Source organism: Diorhabda sublineata, chromosome 5 (genome assembly GCF_026230105.1).
Source record: "Diorhabda sublineata isolate icDioSubl1.1 chromosome 5, icDioSubl1.1, whole genome shotgun sequence".
NCBI lineage: Eukaryota > Metazoa > Arthropoda > Insecta > Coleoptera > Chrysomelidae > Diorhabda > Diorhabda sublineata.
The window spans coordinates 9,748,375-9,762,654 of record NC_079478.1 but is presented as its reverse complement, the minus strand read 5'-3'; the positions used below and the strand labels follow the sequence as shown (position 1 = coordinate 9,762,654).

The following is a 14,280-nucleotide window of genomic DNA, read 5'->3' as shown; positions in this document are numbered from 1 at the left end:
TACTAAATCTGTATTGAAACCACTAATTTTTGTATTTTCCTTTCCAGTGGCTAAAATCATCTTTAACATGTTGAAAAATGAAAAAAATTGACCATAATAATGTAAATGTTTCAATGTACAGCTAGATATATTTCATAAAAGATTAATTTTATTAAAATAAATTATTTTATGTTAAATTTACTTGTTTCATTTTTGTCCCAGCATCGAATAAGGAGAAGAGATCTGTTAAAAAAATAATTATAGTCTTTAAAAAAGTTTTATTGATATTGAATCTCCCTGTAAAATGAAATACGATATAAAACGACACTCGTCACATCAATAATCCTAATATGCAGGATTGCAGGTACAGGGATCGGGGGGTGCTGGTGGTTTACAAGCAATATTATCGTCACCATTATATACATCTCCATAGGAATTTCTCAGAAAATTGACATGTCCTTGAAGGTTTCTTATCCTCATCTGAGCATCTTCAAAGTTTTCATTCAAATTATTGATTTGCGCTTGCATCTTCTGCCTGATCTCATCTCTGTCTTTTTGTGCCGTCTTGGCGAGAGCCCTGCTTTGAGCTAACTGACGTTCCAAATCACAGATCTGTTTCTGCATAGATCTAGAATCGATGCGATAAATTAAATATCCATTGTTCAGAATAGAAACTATTTACCTTCTGACGATTTCGCATCGATCTTTGATTCTGGAAACTTGCCTAGCGGTTTCTTCACGAAGAGATTCCAATTGAGATTCTAATTGTATGATTTCATGCAACCGCTCCTCTGCCAACTTTTCATATTCGTCACTTTTCTCGGTAAGTTTCTCTAAATCTGTCAAAAGACTACTGTTCAATTCCTGAACCTCAGCCAAACGCTCCTCCAATTCTTTTACTTTCGCTTCTAATACTGCTTTGGCGTCTTCACCAAACTGCTGGTCACTTCTAACTTCATCTATTTGATTGTTCATTGCCGCGATTTTATCCTGTTAAATAAAAACGTACAGATAAATTCAGTGTTAATCAAGAATATATTCAAAGAGCAACTGACATTGTTTCATATTTGCTTGTTAAAATTAGAGGCATTGGAAGTATTAAAATTGTTTACATCTATGTATTTGTATATTATTTCAGTTAGTAATTTTTTGGATAGGATATTCTAAAAGTATGTATGTATGTACTTTTGTCATTCTTGAGATATCCCACTTTTGAGGAAATGGAGTGTTGACATAGAAGTTCAATCCGGATATACTCATTCAATAGGGAATTGGAATAATTTCAAGTATTAACTCTGATATTTGCCATCCGATTATTATAGATAGGCGTATAGGTAAGGTAGGTCTATTTAAGATTGGTATTTCGTATTTTCTTTTTGACATTTACACTGTTGTACTGAATACACTGGTTTACCTTCAGTTTCTGAAAAAGTGTTGGTGTAGTGGTGGTGTAAACAATGTGTTCAGTATGATTATCACCAACGGTTCCAGAAACTACAACTAAATTAAGACTGTTGTGCCTGCTTATTATAGTAATGAAAACTTCATAATTGGTAGTGATCGAGGAAAAGAAGTGCTGATGAAATTAAAAAAGACAATGTGTTAAAAAGTGTTGAAACTTAATGGAGATGTGCCATACTTTTGCAATGGGAGCAGAAAATCTAATTTCTCTTTGTAATTTGCAATATAATCACATTAAAGACATTTAAAATCAAACCGACAACTTATAAGTAACAATGTTAAAGGAAAGGCTACGTGGGATTCGGCAAAAGAACTTTTTAAAAATCCCAGTGAATAAATGCAAGGTGGATCTGTTCATGATATGTATTAGATTTGAAATAAATAAATAATTAAAAACTGCAGAAGAATCTATGAATAGTTTGGAAGAAATTAACATAGAAGATTTTTTATTAATTAGTGACCAGCAGGCACTATTTGTGCAGCAAAAAATCTACGGATCTAATCTTCCCTCTAAGGATGGAACATTTAGTTATTGTACACATTTTTTCCAGTTATCTACTATTAACCTTTTGGTAGGCAATTTACGAAACTAATTTTATATTATTAAAGTCTGAGTACAAAAGTGTCGGTTTGGATTTCAATCCAAATAAAATTGTAGTAGATTTTTAACAGTCAATCCATATTGTATCGCGAGCAGTCTAGCAAGAATTATGTGAATTAAGTGAATGGATGTCTCTTTCATCTTGCACATGCTTGGTTTCTCAAAACACAAAATCTTTAATTGAACAGTGACTTTATAACTAAGAAAGTGAGACAGGCAGACGACTTAAGCATACCTTTGATCTGACTATGATATTGGTAAAATTCAACTTCAGCAGATAAGACTTCCGAAATACTATTCAGTGGAAAACTATATACCAGAAGACGTCAATTTTCTCGCAGAGATGTGGGCAAAGTGCAAAGATAGCATTGAAAGAACGTCCAACTTACATTTTCATACTCCATACTTTAACGTATGATAGTTTTTTGAATAATTAAAATAATTTAGAACTGGAACTTTTATAAAGTTGGAAATTTTAATAGAAATAATTCTAGATCTTGCCATACGCCCAAAAATACTACGTGCTAACATAAACCGCTACAACTTAGGCGAACTTCCGTACATCTAACTTTCTTTAACTTTCACTCCTTATCAAATGACCAATCATCAGCGGGCGGGCGTAGCGTTGAAGTTTGTGGCAGAGATTAGTAGCGTCCAATTTATAGCATCCCTCATAGGTAAACAAAACTCTTTTCAGATTAGCCCCACTTTAGCGTCCAATTCATGAACGCCCTTAAAATTAACAATATTTCAAGAATTAGGAGGAGAGTTATACTTCTTCAAAAAGATGTAGAAAATATCATAATTTGAAGAAAAACTACAAAATGATACCTTGTACATTTGCAACTCTCTAGCTATAGATTCATTATTCCTTTCTGCTAGAAGATGCATTTGTTGAGCTTCCTGAAGTTTCATCTGCGTCGATTTTAAAATATCTGGAAGTGGCATTAGCTCTTGAAGTTTTTCTTGGAATTGATTCTTGACACGTTGAATTTCCAAATTAACTTGTTCGCTTATTCTTTGGTTCTCAATTTCCATCAAATCTATTTGTCTTCGTTGTTCCTCAACTTGCTGTTGAGCTTCCAAATACTAAAATAAACGTTAGAGTAATAATTCCAGTTTAATTATAAAATGTGAAATAAACGAAAAACGAGTCTGATCTATCATATTTTTAGGTTTAGAGTAGAAAGCTAGTTACACTAAGTGTACCACAGCCTTATCTCAATACACACGATCTTTAAATGTGATCTGAAGACTTCTCCTGCTGCATCTTAATCGAATTTGCAGCGATCCACGAGTTTTCACAATAACAGCTTCTGAAATTGTCCGTAGTGGATCTATCAGGTGGCCTAGTTACAGGGGAAAGGACTATAACTTGAACGACTGTCTAGTCTCGTTATAATATTATGTGTATAAACTAGGTTGGTAAAGACGCAACTCACTGTATAGAATAATTATTTGAAATGGTTAGGTGTTAGATAAAATTTAAAGTGGATTCACGGTGCATTTTTGGTATAATTGGCTGTAGTTCCAGTGCAAAAATTGCGGGATTCTAAATAATAACTTGTTTCGTGTTATTCTTTGAATTGCTGGCAAGTTTTGATGACCATAAGTGGGCGTGACGCAGTAGTGTATAGTGACATCACATATAAAGGTTGTCTGAAAAGTTTCCGACCTTCAGCCTGAAGATGTCGGCACTATACGTTAAGAAATTCTCTCTAAAATTTCAGTCATTTTGTACTTTACTTTCTGTTGGAAATATTTGTTTTTGAAAGACAAGACGCCTACATATATGAAAAGGTGCTAGACACAATTACGAACTAATCAAAAGAACGTATTTGTCATATACTGACTGAAGAAATATGCATTCGTAAACTACCCTTGCGTTTGGTGTCGCTTTTGAACACTTTGATCCAAGAGCGCATTTGAATGAACATTTTTCAGATTTTGAACAGATTGAAGTGAAATGAGTCGGAATTTTTTGGTTCCATTCGTAATTGTAGATGAAACCACTACACTCCTGAAACGAAAAATAGACAGTGGATTGCAAAAAGGCAAAGACGGTTTCATCGGCCGGAAACGTGATGACGACCGTTCTTTGGAATAGTCATGGGATTGTGTGCATCTTTGAAGAATTAAAAAAAAATAATTTGAGAATATCACGCATCATTGCATGATAAGGCATTTCCATCAGGTAAACGAACTCAGTTCACACTTCAGTTATCGCCGTGGCTAGAATTCACGAATTGCACTTGGTTGACCACCCTCTGAATTCACCAGATCTAGTCACCAGCGACTTATTCCTTTTGCATAGCCTAAATTTACTTGCATTTTCATCAGATAAGAACATTATAGCATACGTGAACGTCTATTTTGAGGAGGAAGCGCAACTAAATTTTGGTAGGGTTAAAAAGGTTGGACCATCGCTATAAAGGAGTCTATGTTATAAAATAAAATAATTGAAAATAATTATAAATGAAAAAGTCTTGTTTGTTGGTTAGATCGGAAACTTTTCAGACCACTCTTGTGTCACTATCGCTCGCGACGACCACAGGCAAACCAATACAATTCTTGTGAACACAGCACGTGAGCTTTGTTCGATATGCTCACGCTAAATCATACTGATTCGACTTGTGTTCCACTGTTTCAACTTGGAGACTGAAATCTTTGTATAGTTTTTTGCTAGTGTTACTAGGTCGACTACAGCGAACCGCACGTTTGTTAAACTATGATGGGACATACTTTGTACTCTTTATTTCAAATATCTATAAAGTTTACAACCCTACAATAGTTTTGACCGTTTTTCTGTCTTCACTTAACAGATTATGGTGAAAGAATTCAACATAACCCTAAGGAAGTTTGTTCAACAGCAAGAACATGATCACTCTCTAATTCCTGGGGGAATTTTGATAGGTATGATGCTTTATGAGCTAGTTGTAATAGTAATAAGGTTAGATAGGAACGTTTTCTTTTACCTTGTTTCTATAATCGTCTAGTTGTGATTGTTGATCTTCGACGAGTAATCTCAGTTCTTCTAGTTCATCTTGTGCTTCCCTAAATCTTTGTTTGGCCACAGTTAATTGTTGTTCGAGTTCAATGACTTGTTCTTTGGATATTTGCTGGAAAAATATATGTAAAATGACTATCTCATTCAAAAAATACGGTACCTATCTTCTTCTGGAAAACGAACCTTTGGATCTTTGAGAGTTCCTTTTAATCTTTTTATTTCAAGTTCGAGATCTCTCGCTTGTTTTTCAGCTTCTCTTTTGGCATCTTCTGCTAGCTTCGTTTTCTCTTTCAATTTCTCATTTTCAGTCCTTAAGCCGGCTACTTCCGTTAATTTGTTCTTAAAATCATCTTGCAATCTCTTATATTGTTCTCTCAATTCCCTCAGTTGGGATTCACATGGCTACGAAGAAATAAAATATTCAATAATCTCAAATGTGTTATCATTTTTCAAATGCAATCATTTCTACTATTGTTTCGGCTGTAGCATATTTTATCCATTTTTCAAACAAAGTAGTTCATTTTAGATGTTATGTACTTACTGGTCCGCACGGAGGAAAACAAGGAGATGCCGGACATGGAGAACCGGGGCAAGGTTGTAATGGACAGGGAGACGGTGGACAAGGAGAAACGGGACAAGGTGAGTATCCGCAAGGTGGCATTGCACATAACATTTTCTTGTGATGTTCGAGGTGTTCTCGTTCTTTCTGAACTGCTAATAATTCCTGATGCATTTCTTTTACTTCGGATTCCATGTCGTACAGCTGCTTTTCCTAAAAAGAAGAAAAAATGTTAGAATTTAATTTTCAATACTCTAACGATTCTTACCAAAAATTGTGTATTTTCTGAATACTCTTGTAGGCGAGATTCAATCTCAGCCGGACAAATACCTCGTCCTTTTCCGCACGGCATACCTACTCCCGGTCCCGATTTCGTCTTAGATCGTGAAGAATCCTGAAAAAATATTTGTTGATATACGAAATATGAGGGAAAGAGAATTATCAAAATATTTGGTACATCAAGAAGCGAATATGGAACGAAACATAAAGATTCCATGAAATAAAACAGTAGTAAATTGAAATAAGAGTTGGAAAACTATGAACAGTAACGCAAATGCATACCTTTAATAGTGGTAAATGCTTTTAAGATAACAAGCTGAATGTTTTAAGCAAACTTTTCAATTTCCACTAAAAATTTTGGAAATTTTAAAAAAATATTCAACTTTAATGCATTATATTTTTTATTTCGACATTATATGTGATATTTTGATATTTTGAAGTATACGAATCAAATGTTTGACAAATTGTGTCAAAACTGAATTCGCTACAGTTATTTTCATTGGTGCACGAAACTGAAGCCGTGATTTTTGTGAATATTTATTGGAAACTTGCTGTTTTGTACAAATGACGAATATACATCTTATATAAGATGTGTCATTTAATGATGACAGAGTTGAAATTCATAGTGGACACTTGATGATCACTCATAACCATTCTTATTTTAAGTAGAGACACGTGACTCGAATGAGTGAAGATTACAGCCCACTAAAGATTTCTAACCTATAATCCGCATTTGTTTACCATACCATATGGTAATGAAAATTTATTATTGTAGTTTTTAATTTATAAAAAAGAATTATAGTGTCATGGAAAATGTTGCAGTATTTTAACAGTTCTGAACCAAGTAACGACTGAAAAGGTGGATTTTTTAAAGGAATACCCTGCATATTAACATTATATTATAAATGCTTGATATTAACTTTACTGTAAGATACTCTATACCCAATGAAGAGCAGTGGTCTAGGTCAATAGAACTGGTGTGAACACCACAAGAATTACTCTCTCGAAGGTACAAACAGTAGTTGTTCTCGTACAATAAATAATTGCAAATCTTCCATATATTATTGTGAAACGTGGCGCGAAAACCTCGCCCAGAATGTTAAAAGAGTCACAGGGATAAACCGAACCCACTTTCAACAAACGATCAGATACCGAAAGAGCTTCGAGAGAAAATATACCTCAAAATTAAGGTAGGTATAGAAGAAAATGGGAAAATAACACCTTACTAGAAATGAACAGATATTCCATAAAATGGTATCCGGATAGCTCAAAAACAGTAGGCAGAACTGAAATAGAAGTGTACGGGTCAGAACTAAACGCTGGGTGAGCTTGCGTAATAAATATTTTTCAAGCAGGAATTGTGACAAGGAATTATCGCTATCAGAAGATTATCACCTTGTCCGATAGTCAAGCGGCTATTAGAACTCTGAGCTCCAATTTCATAAGAACAAAGCTGGTTTGTGAGGTCTGAAGGAGTCAATTGAGCTAAAGAAGAAAAAGGAATATGCTCCGAAACAAATCGGAGCGGACGGAAATGAAAGTGGAGACAGACTTGCGAAAGTAGGGACGAATAAATTCTTTATAGGTCCTAATCCCTTTTGTGTGATCGGTTACAGGACAATAGAGGAAACACTAAAAACGAGGTAAATAGATAAACAACCGGTTAGTTGAAAAATCTACAGGAGTTGAAAGGCAAGGATACTGCTGGCAAACTATAACTACGGAAAATATTTAGAATGTACAAACCTCGATACAGATTAGCAGTAAACACTGAGTTTCCTTAGTGCAACAGCAAGAAAAAGGGACACAATAGATAGTATAGGTCGCAGTGTACTTGACACCCCGAATCCAATACACTAGATTTTTAAACAAAATGAAATTATTATAAAATTGAGTGACAAACTGTGCATAGCATATGATTAAAACTGTTCCGTCAGCAAATATAAATCAGAGTTGTAACATTTATTTAGTTAACGCATCATTACCAACACAAAGACAGACAAATTGTTAATTAAGAATCGTGATGACTTTGCTCAATGAAGGACAATCGGACTCAATCTGCGTAAACCGCGTCAATAAGGTCTGGCAAATAGTCTGTCTCTCTAATCTTAACCAGATGGTCGTCCAGTACCATTTGATGAACTTTTTTAATGATATCGCTGATTCTTGCAGTTTTGACCGTCCCGAATGCTCGTCGTCAATCAAGCTTATTCAACCACGTTTGAGTCCATATGCTCAAAGTGTCTAGTTACTCTTCTATTTGCATAAGCGTTTTACATTTCAAAAACAAACATTTAATGACCGATCTATACTCAAATCAAACAGAAACTTCTTCTTCTTCTTCAAATACCATACACTTTGCAGCGTGTAGGTTTTGTCTTGTCTAATCTATTATCTGAACGAGGAAAAATTGTTGCCGCACCCTGAGAACCACACCAGTCTCTTATATTTCGTAGCCAGGAATGTTGTCTACGCCCTGGTCCTCTACTTCCGCCGTGTGTCCCAAATAAGATACTTTTCTTTGTTTAATTACAGCGATTAGTTCTCTCTCCACACCCGCTCTCCTCAGTACTTCTTTATTCTTCATGTGCTCGATCCATGAGATCCGTAGAAGTCTGGACAACAGCCACATTTTTCATTGCTTCTATTCTGTTTAAGGATCTCACTTTCAGGGACCACGTCTGTACACCATACAAAAGGATTAGCCAAACAGAAACTAATTAGTGACAATCCCTCAATATACTGGTGATTGAATTAAATCTATAGAAGGAACAAGAACGATACCAATAATAAATTTAACGAAAAATAGCAAACATTAAGGATGTAGTTGGAAGGAAAATTATTCCGGAATGGAGATAACTCGAATGATTGATGCTTTCATTTGGTAGAATAGATTTATTCGTTTTCAATAAGTGTAATAAACTTCAATTGCACGTACCTTGGCATTATCACATTCACAATAATCTTGAGAGTCTCCAATAAGAGGTGGCATCGACATCGGTGGTATTGACATCGGTGGCATCGACATCGGTGACATTGGCATCGGTTGAGACATCATCCCTGGCGAACCCATCTGTTGACCCATTTGTGGTTGATGGCACTCACAAGTATTTTGAGGAGGCATACCTCCCGGAAGTCCCATTCCCATTTGTGGCAGCACCATCCCTTGTTGCATTCCTTGATAAGGTAACATTCCTTGTTGCATTCCTTGTGATGGCTGCTGATATGCAGTAGTACCTTGCGTCGCCGAACTCAATGTTGAAGGAGCAAAATCTTCGAAGTCGAGGTTACCGGTAGTCGGTTGAGGACAATCGCAAGGTGATTTTGGTGATTTGGGTGACGGTGATCTCTTTTTGCGTTCTGATTTGCATTTGTTTTTGTTGTCATCACAAATAAGAATTTTCGGCATTTGATTCTCAGTCATTCCGCAAACAACTACTTTTGGTAAGACGTCTTCGTTATACCTGTTTATAATCAGATTTTATTTGAATTATGTATTATACAGACTATAACACTACATTGCCAAATCTAAATAATATACAAAGTCTTCTCAGAAAGTAGGGACCGCTTTAATCTGATGCCGCTAGCCTATATTTTAGTGTTGGCGTCCAGCTATAATAACGGGAACATTTTCATAACTCCCATTTTTTATCTCAAAATTTAAAATAATGAAATAACATATGATGAAAACCAGTTCATTAAAACAACCGAGAAAAGTATAAAATTTGTTTTACTTCATTCGAATGAGAGGTTTTTCATTATCCCAATATTGTGATTTCCACTTGTTTTCAATAAAATATTGGCTAGTAATAGAGGCTTGTTGTATTTTCTTTTTTATTCCAAAACGTTCCATACTTTCTGAATTGTTCTCTTACATCATGAACGTAATAGGAAATTTACTAAACCTAAATAGATGCTCACCTCGCTGGTTTGAAAGAACCCAAATCCTCAAATAAGTTCGTCTGTGCAAGTAATTCTTGAATTCTTTTCGTCTTTTTTTCAAAAATAATCATTTGTTTCTTGAGTTCCAGATTTTTCCGTTCGAGCTCTTTCGCTTCGTCTTCTGTCATCGTTTCTTTTTTTGACAATTCCATTACTTGTAATTTCAACTCCGCTATTATTTTCGCTGTCTCTTTCGCTTGACATTCTGCATCTTCGAGCTCTTTCATTATCGCACTATCTACCGCCGGATTGTATTTGAATTCTGCTTCTATAAAGAGATGAATAAGTCAATTTTATGGAATTAGAGCGTTGTAAGCAATAATTTGTAGCAGAACAACATAATCAATGGTGCATAGTTCATAGTAGCGTTGTGGGCGACCGAGCCTTCTGATAGGGTCTTCGTGCCACACTTGACATTACCAAAGGCCGATATGCCCTTTGAGAAGTCGATCAGATGCTTTGGCTTGAACCTTTTGATATCATAAGGCAAAATGTGAAGCTAGCCCCAACCCAAGTAAAAGGTGAAGACCAATTCAATAGGCGCAATTTGGCAGCACCAGTAAACAAGAACATGCCACATCGGTGTGACGTAGAAAATTCGTGTTGGTCTGTATCTAAATTCCAGTGCCGTACTTATAAGCGACAACCCTAATCCTTTTAAATTATCCTAAAAAAATTGCACAATACTTTGACCAGCTGGCTCACCAGATATTACTTCGTTAGATTGTTCCTTTGTGAACAGTGTATACTACAGTTACTAACGATGTGGATAAATTAAAAACATAATTAAAGCACCTTGCCAATGTATTAGGTACACCAGAAATATTCAAGAAACAATAGCAAGAAATTTATTTAAAAGATGTACTCCTTTAATGAAAGAGGACAATTTTATTAACATCAACTGTAGGAAAAGTGTTATCGTATTCCAATTCTTTTTGATTATCAGTTCTTTCTGTTATAACAATTTGTTAGTCGTTTCTAAGTACCTACCACAAAAAATATTATCTCCGAATTAGTATAATGGAGACCTTAACATCAATAACACAATATACAGGGTGTGTCTAATTAACTTTTAAAAAAATAGTACTACGTAACCAGGGGTGTCGCCAGGTTATGACTAAGGGGGGGGGGGCAATGGGGCAATATTAAGAATGATAAAAAATATGAACGCCTGGTACAGTCAAGAGCGTTACACTTTGGAAATCTTTGCCTCGATGACGATTGTAATAAGAACGGCTCTAATATTAATATAAATGTATAAAACTTCACAAGCCCTCGACAGCACAATAACTAGATCAAAATTTTAAACACAGTAATAATTATTTATTTTAGCAAAAATAATATTTAATTGAAACATAACCACTTTATGATTAAAATTATTTAGGTTTTTATTTATTATAGTTTTGTGTACACTCATCATGGCCAAACCATTAAGGCGATCTTCTGCGATGGTGCTTCTTAGAAAAGTTTTTAGTCTTCTGAGGCTGCTAAAGAATCGCTCTACTGTACAGGTCGTGCATGGTAAATCGATCCAAATTTTTAATGCTTTTTCCGTTTCGAGAAAGAAGGAATTTGTTTCTTGTAGGACTTCAGCACCTGTTAGATTTGTTAGATTAAGCCTATCGTGCCACAACTGCTGCCAAAGTTCGATTTCATTCTTTATTTGGTAAATCATAAAACTGGGCAATAGATTCACAAGTTTTTTTTCAGATTTTCAGTTGTCATTTTTTGCATCTGCGCCGGATGTAAGTTAGATAATGCGACTGATGGCGTGTTTTCTTCAGAAAAACGTACTTCAAGGGAGGTGATAATTGAATCCAAGTTTGGTATTACTAAAGACCTCTTCCAGTATTCTGCTTTCAGCTGGATGATTGCTTCTATGACGTAATACGCGGCATTGCTGTAATGTCCTTGTCCAGTCCGACCTTCTCTGCCACAACAGCAGCTTCCTTTATAATTTCGTCTGTCACTTTTTTCGCATTTCCATGTTGGTTTTTAATTAAAAGTAAAATCTTTTTAAAGTGTTCCGAGGCTTTGACCACGTCCAAAGTTACGGATTGGACACAAATTACAAAATTAATGTGAATGCTGGTGAACGGCTGTCGTAGAAAGAAATGTAATGGACAAACACACCATACCTCCTTACATATTTTTACACTGTTAAGTAGCCTTGCATTTTTGCAAATCGTCGTGATGAAAATAACGGCGATTTTAAAAACGAATGTCAAAATCTTAATGTTACTCTGAATATTTCAATACCTTCTACAATATACATTGAAACCTTAATTTATCATGCGATGCGGAATTTATTAATAGGTAATGAAGTCAATTGCTCGCACGGCTTTCGGAGTTTGGTCGCTTTGCGGGGGCAACTGCCCCTCTGCCCCCCTTAGCGACGCCCTTATACGTAACACTACTAACGATTTATAAATGTCAAATTTCAATATCGTAGTTCAGTTATATTTTGAGATACATACTGCACAAAACATTATCGGGTACTGTATATTTTATTATACAGAAGGGAATAAGTGATGAAAGTTTGATCCAAAATCCAACGTATTAGAAAATTAATGGAGCTCGCCGTTTTTCCACTCATCTTTGCTCTTTAATATTTCGCCTATTGCAAATAAATTATTTTTATTCCTGTACATTAATCATCGTACATGTGCATGCAGCTCTACAAGCTCTTGTATCGATTCGGGGGCGCTTGGCTTTAGGCAGCGTTTTTGATGCTACCAGACGGCTCAATTTTTAATAATAAATCTATTAATTCATCAACCATAAATAAATAAAACCTTAATACATTTTATACTCATGAATCACACAAGCTATTAGCGAAATCCTCATAAAGTTCTAGTTTTTGAATTTGATTAGAAAGGCAGAGTTTGTTTTATAATATTCATATGAGTAGTGATAAAAGGGGCGTGATATTTTAAAAAATTGGCGTAGTTTCTAATGCATAATGAATTTCAATGAAATTTCCAATTTCATTACACAAAGATTAGAGCTGGTTGCCATTACATATATTTGAGTTCATATATTGTTTCATAGAAAAATAAAAAAAAAAGCTCAAAGTATAAGTATTTGTTGAATTTGGAATATTTTGTAAAAACATTTTCTTCAAATAAACGTTAGAAAATAGTAAGGCTAATGTGAAGATATTATCAATATTTTTTCTTAGATTTTCGATATTTGAACGATATCTCTATCCATATTATTTATAATATGAAATGATACCTGATTATATACAATAAAAGCACACAGTAAATCAGAAATCGAACTTTCAGATCAAAAAATCTTATCTGCGAGTTATGAAACTATATATTGAGAAACTTACTGTCGTTTTCCAGTTCAACAGCTTCCTGAAACAAAAATGTTGAGAATGTTGAAAAATTGTTGAATGATTTTCGTCACTTACATCCAAAGTTTCCATAAGTCTTCTATTTTCATCAGCGACTTGGGCTAACTCTTGAGAAGCTCTTTCTATCATTTTTTCAACTTCCCTCATCTCATCGTCCTCCTATTAAAAAACCAATTAAATTAAATTTCTTCTATTTTTTCGTACTTACATCGTCTGGGAATCCCGCGTATTCTTCGCCGTATTCTCCTTCGAATTCCTCGCCCATTTCGTTAATTTCCTCTTCTCTTTCTTCACGAACGTCTTTTAAAATATCATTCAATCGAACGTTTATTTGATCGATATCAGTACCTGGTGCTTCTTCTTTCTTATCAGTTATTTTATCGTCACTTTTTTCGAAATTTTGTACGACGTTCGGTTCTTCCTCTACGTTTTCTTCGACTCTTTCTAGTGTCGATAAACGGTAGTCAAAGTTTTCTGGTGAACTATATTCGTTTTGTGAGCTTTCTGAACTGCTATCAAAAGTATCTTTTATTGCTGGAGCGAATAGTTCATTCAAATGAAGTACTTCTTCTTCCAATATCTTAGGTTTTGTTTCAAATTTTGGAGCTGCTTCAACAGCTTTTTTGGGGTAAAGAACGGTCTGTCTGGATCTTGGTCTTCTCTGAGAAACCTTGAACAAAATATTTTTAACGTGATATGGTTGAAATAAAATTATTTTCAAGAAATGGTATGGTGTGATATTTATGATAATCCCCTCAAAATTTTACCAAGGATTATTATATTATACAAGAATATTGAGAATTATAGTCGAACAACTCTTATTCTTTACAATTATTGTTCATAATTTACATTACAAGCTTTTGCAGTATTCTCCATTTCTTCTTGTTCTGCATCTGTCTTTTGCATTCATGTACTCGTAGACTTTTCATATCCTGTACAATCTAATCCTATCTGCTTTTTGGTCTTCCTGGTATTATGTTCTCTTTCAGTCTCCGGTATTAGTTAGACAGACAAAACAAAATAGCATGAAACTGATCTCCAAGTGAAAGAGTTAGAATATCAATAAATCTCTCAAGAAAACAATGGTCACG

At 34.8% G+C, this 14,280-nt stretch overlaps 2 protein-coding genes across 2 annotated transcripts in view; one reads left to right on the top strand and one right to left on the bottom strand.

Moving 5' to 3' along the window:
* LOC130443822 (calpain-C) overlaps positions 1-176 on the top strand; it is a 41,822-nt gene extending 41,646 nt beyond the window's left edge. Inside the window, exon 11 of the mRNA XM_056778682.1 lies at positions 48-176. Coding sequence (XP_056634660.1) covers positions 48-74 — 27 coding nt within the window. The 3' untranslated portion in view covers positions 75-176. The remainder of the gene's footprint in view (positions 1-47) is intronic.
* A 64-nt stretch (positions 177-240) lies between these two features.
* Positions 241-13,526, bottom strand: LOC130444134 (uncharacterized). Its single transcript, XM_056779161.1, has 12 exons — positions 13,398-13,526; positions 13,247-13,348; positions 13,166-13,190; positions 9,808-10,096; positions 8,825-9,350; positions 5,876-6,001; positions 5,590-5,820; positions 5,232-5,450; positions 5,017-5,160; positions 2,873-3,130; positions 662-969; positions 241-607 (listed from the first exon to the last, which is right to left on the bottom strand). Exons 1-12 carry the CDS (start codon positions 13,452-13,454, stop codon positions 325-327), a joined length of 2,568 nt encoding a protein of 855 aa, XP_056635139.1. The 5' UTR covers positions 13,455-13,526; the 3' UTR covers positions 241-324.
* Between the last annotated feature and the right edge of the window lie 754 nt (positions 13,527-14,280).

Coding starts and splice junctions, on each gene's coding strand:
- LOC130444134 (XM_056779161.1), bottom strand. CDS start 13,454: ATGGGCGAGGAATTCGAAGGAGAATACGGCGAAGAATACGCGGGATTC. Junction 13,191..13,246: donor GACTTATGGAAACTTTGGAT/GTAAGTGACGAA, acceptor TTTTTGTTTCAG/GAAGCTGTTGAACTGGAAAA. Junction 10,097..13,165: donor TGTTGAACTGGAAAACGACA/GTAAGTTTCTCA, acceptor ATCTCTTTATAG/AAGCAGAATTCAAATACAAT.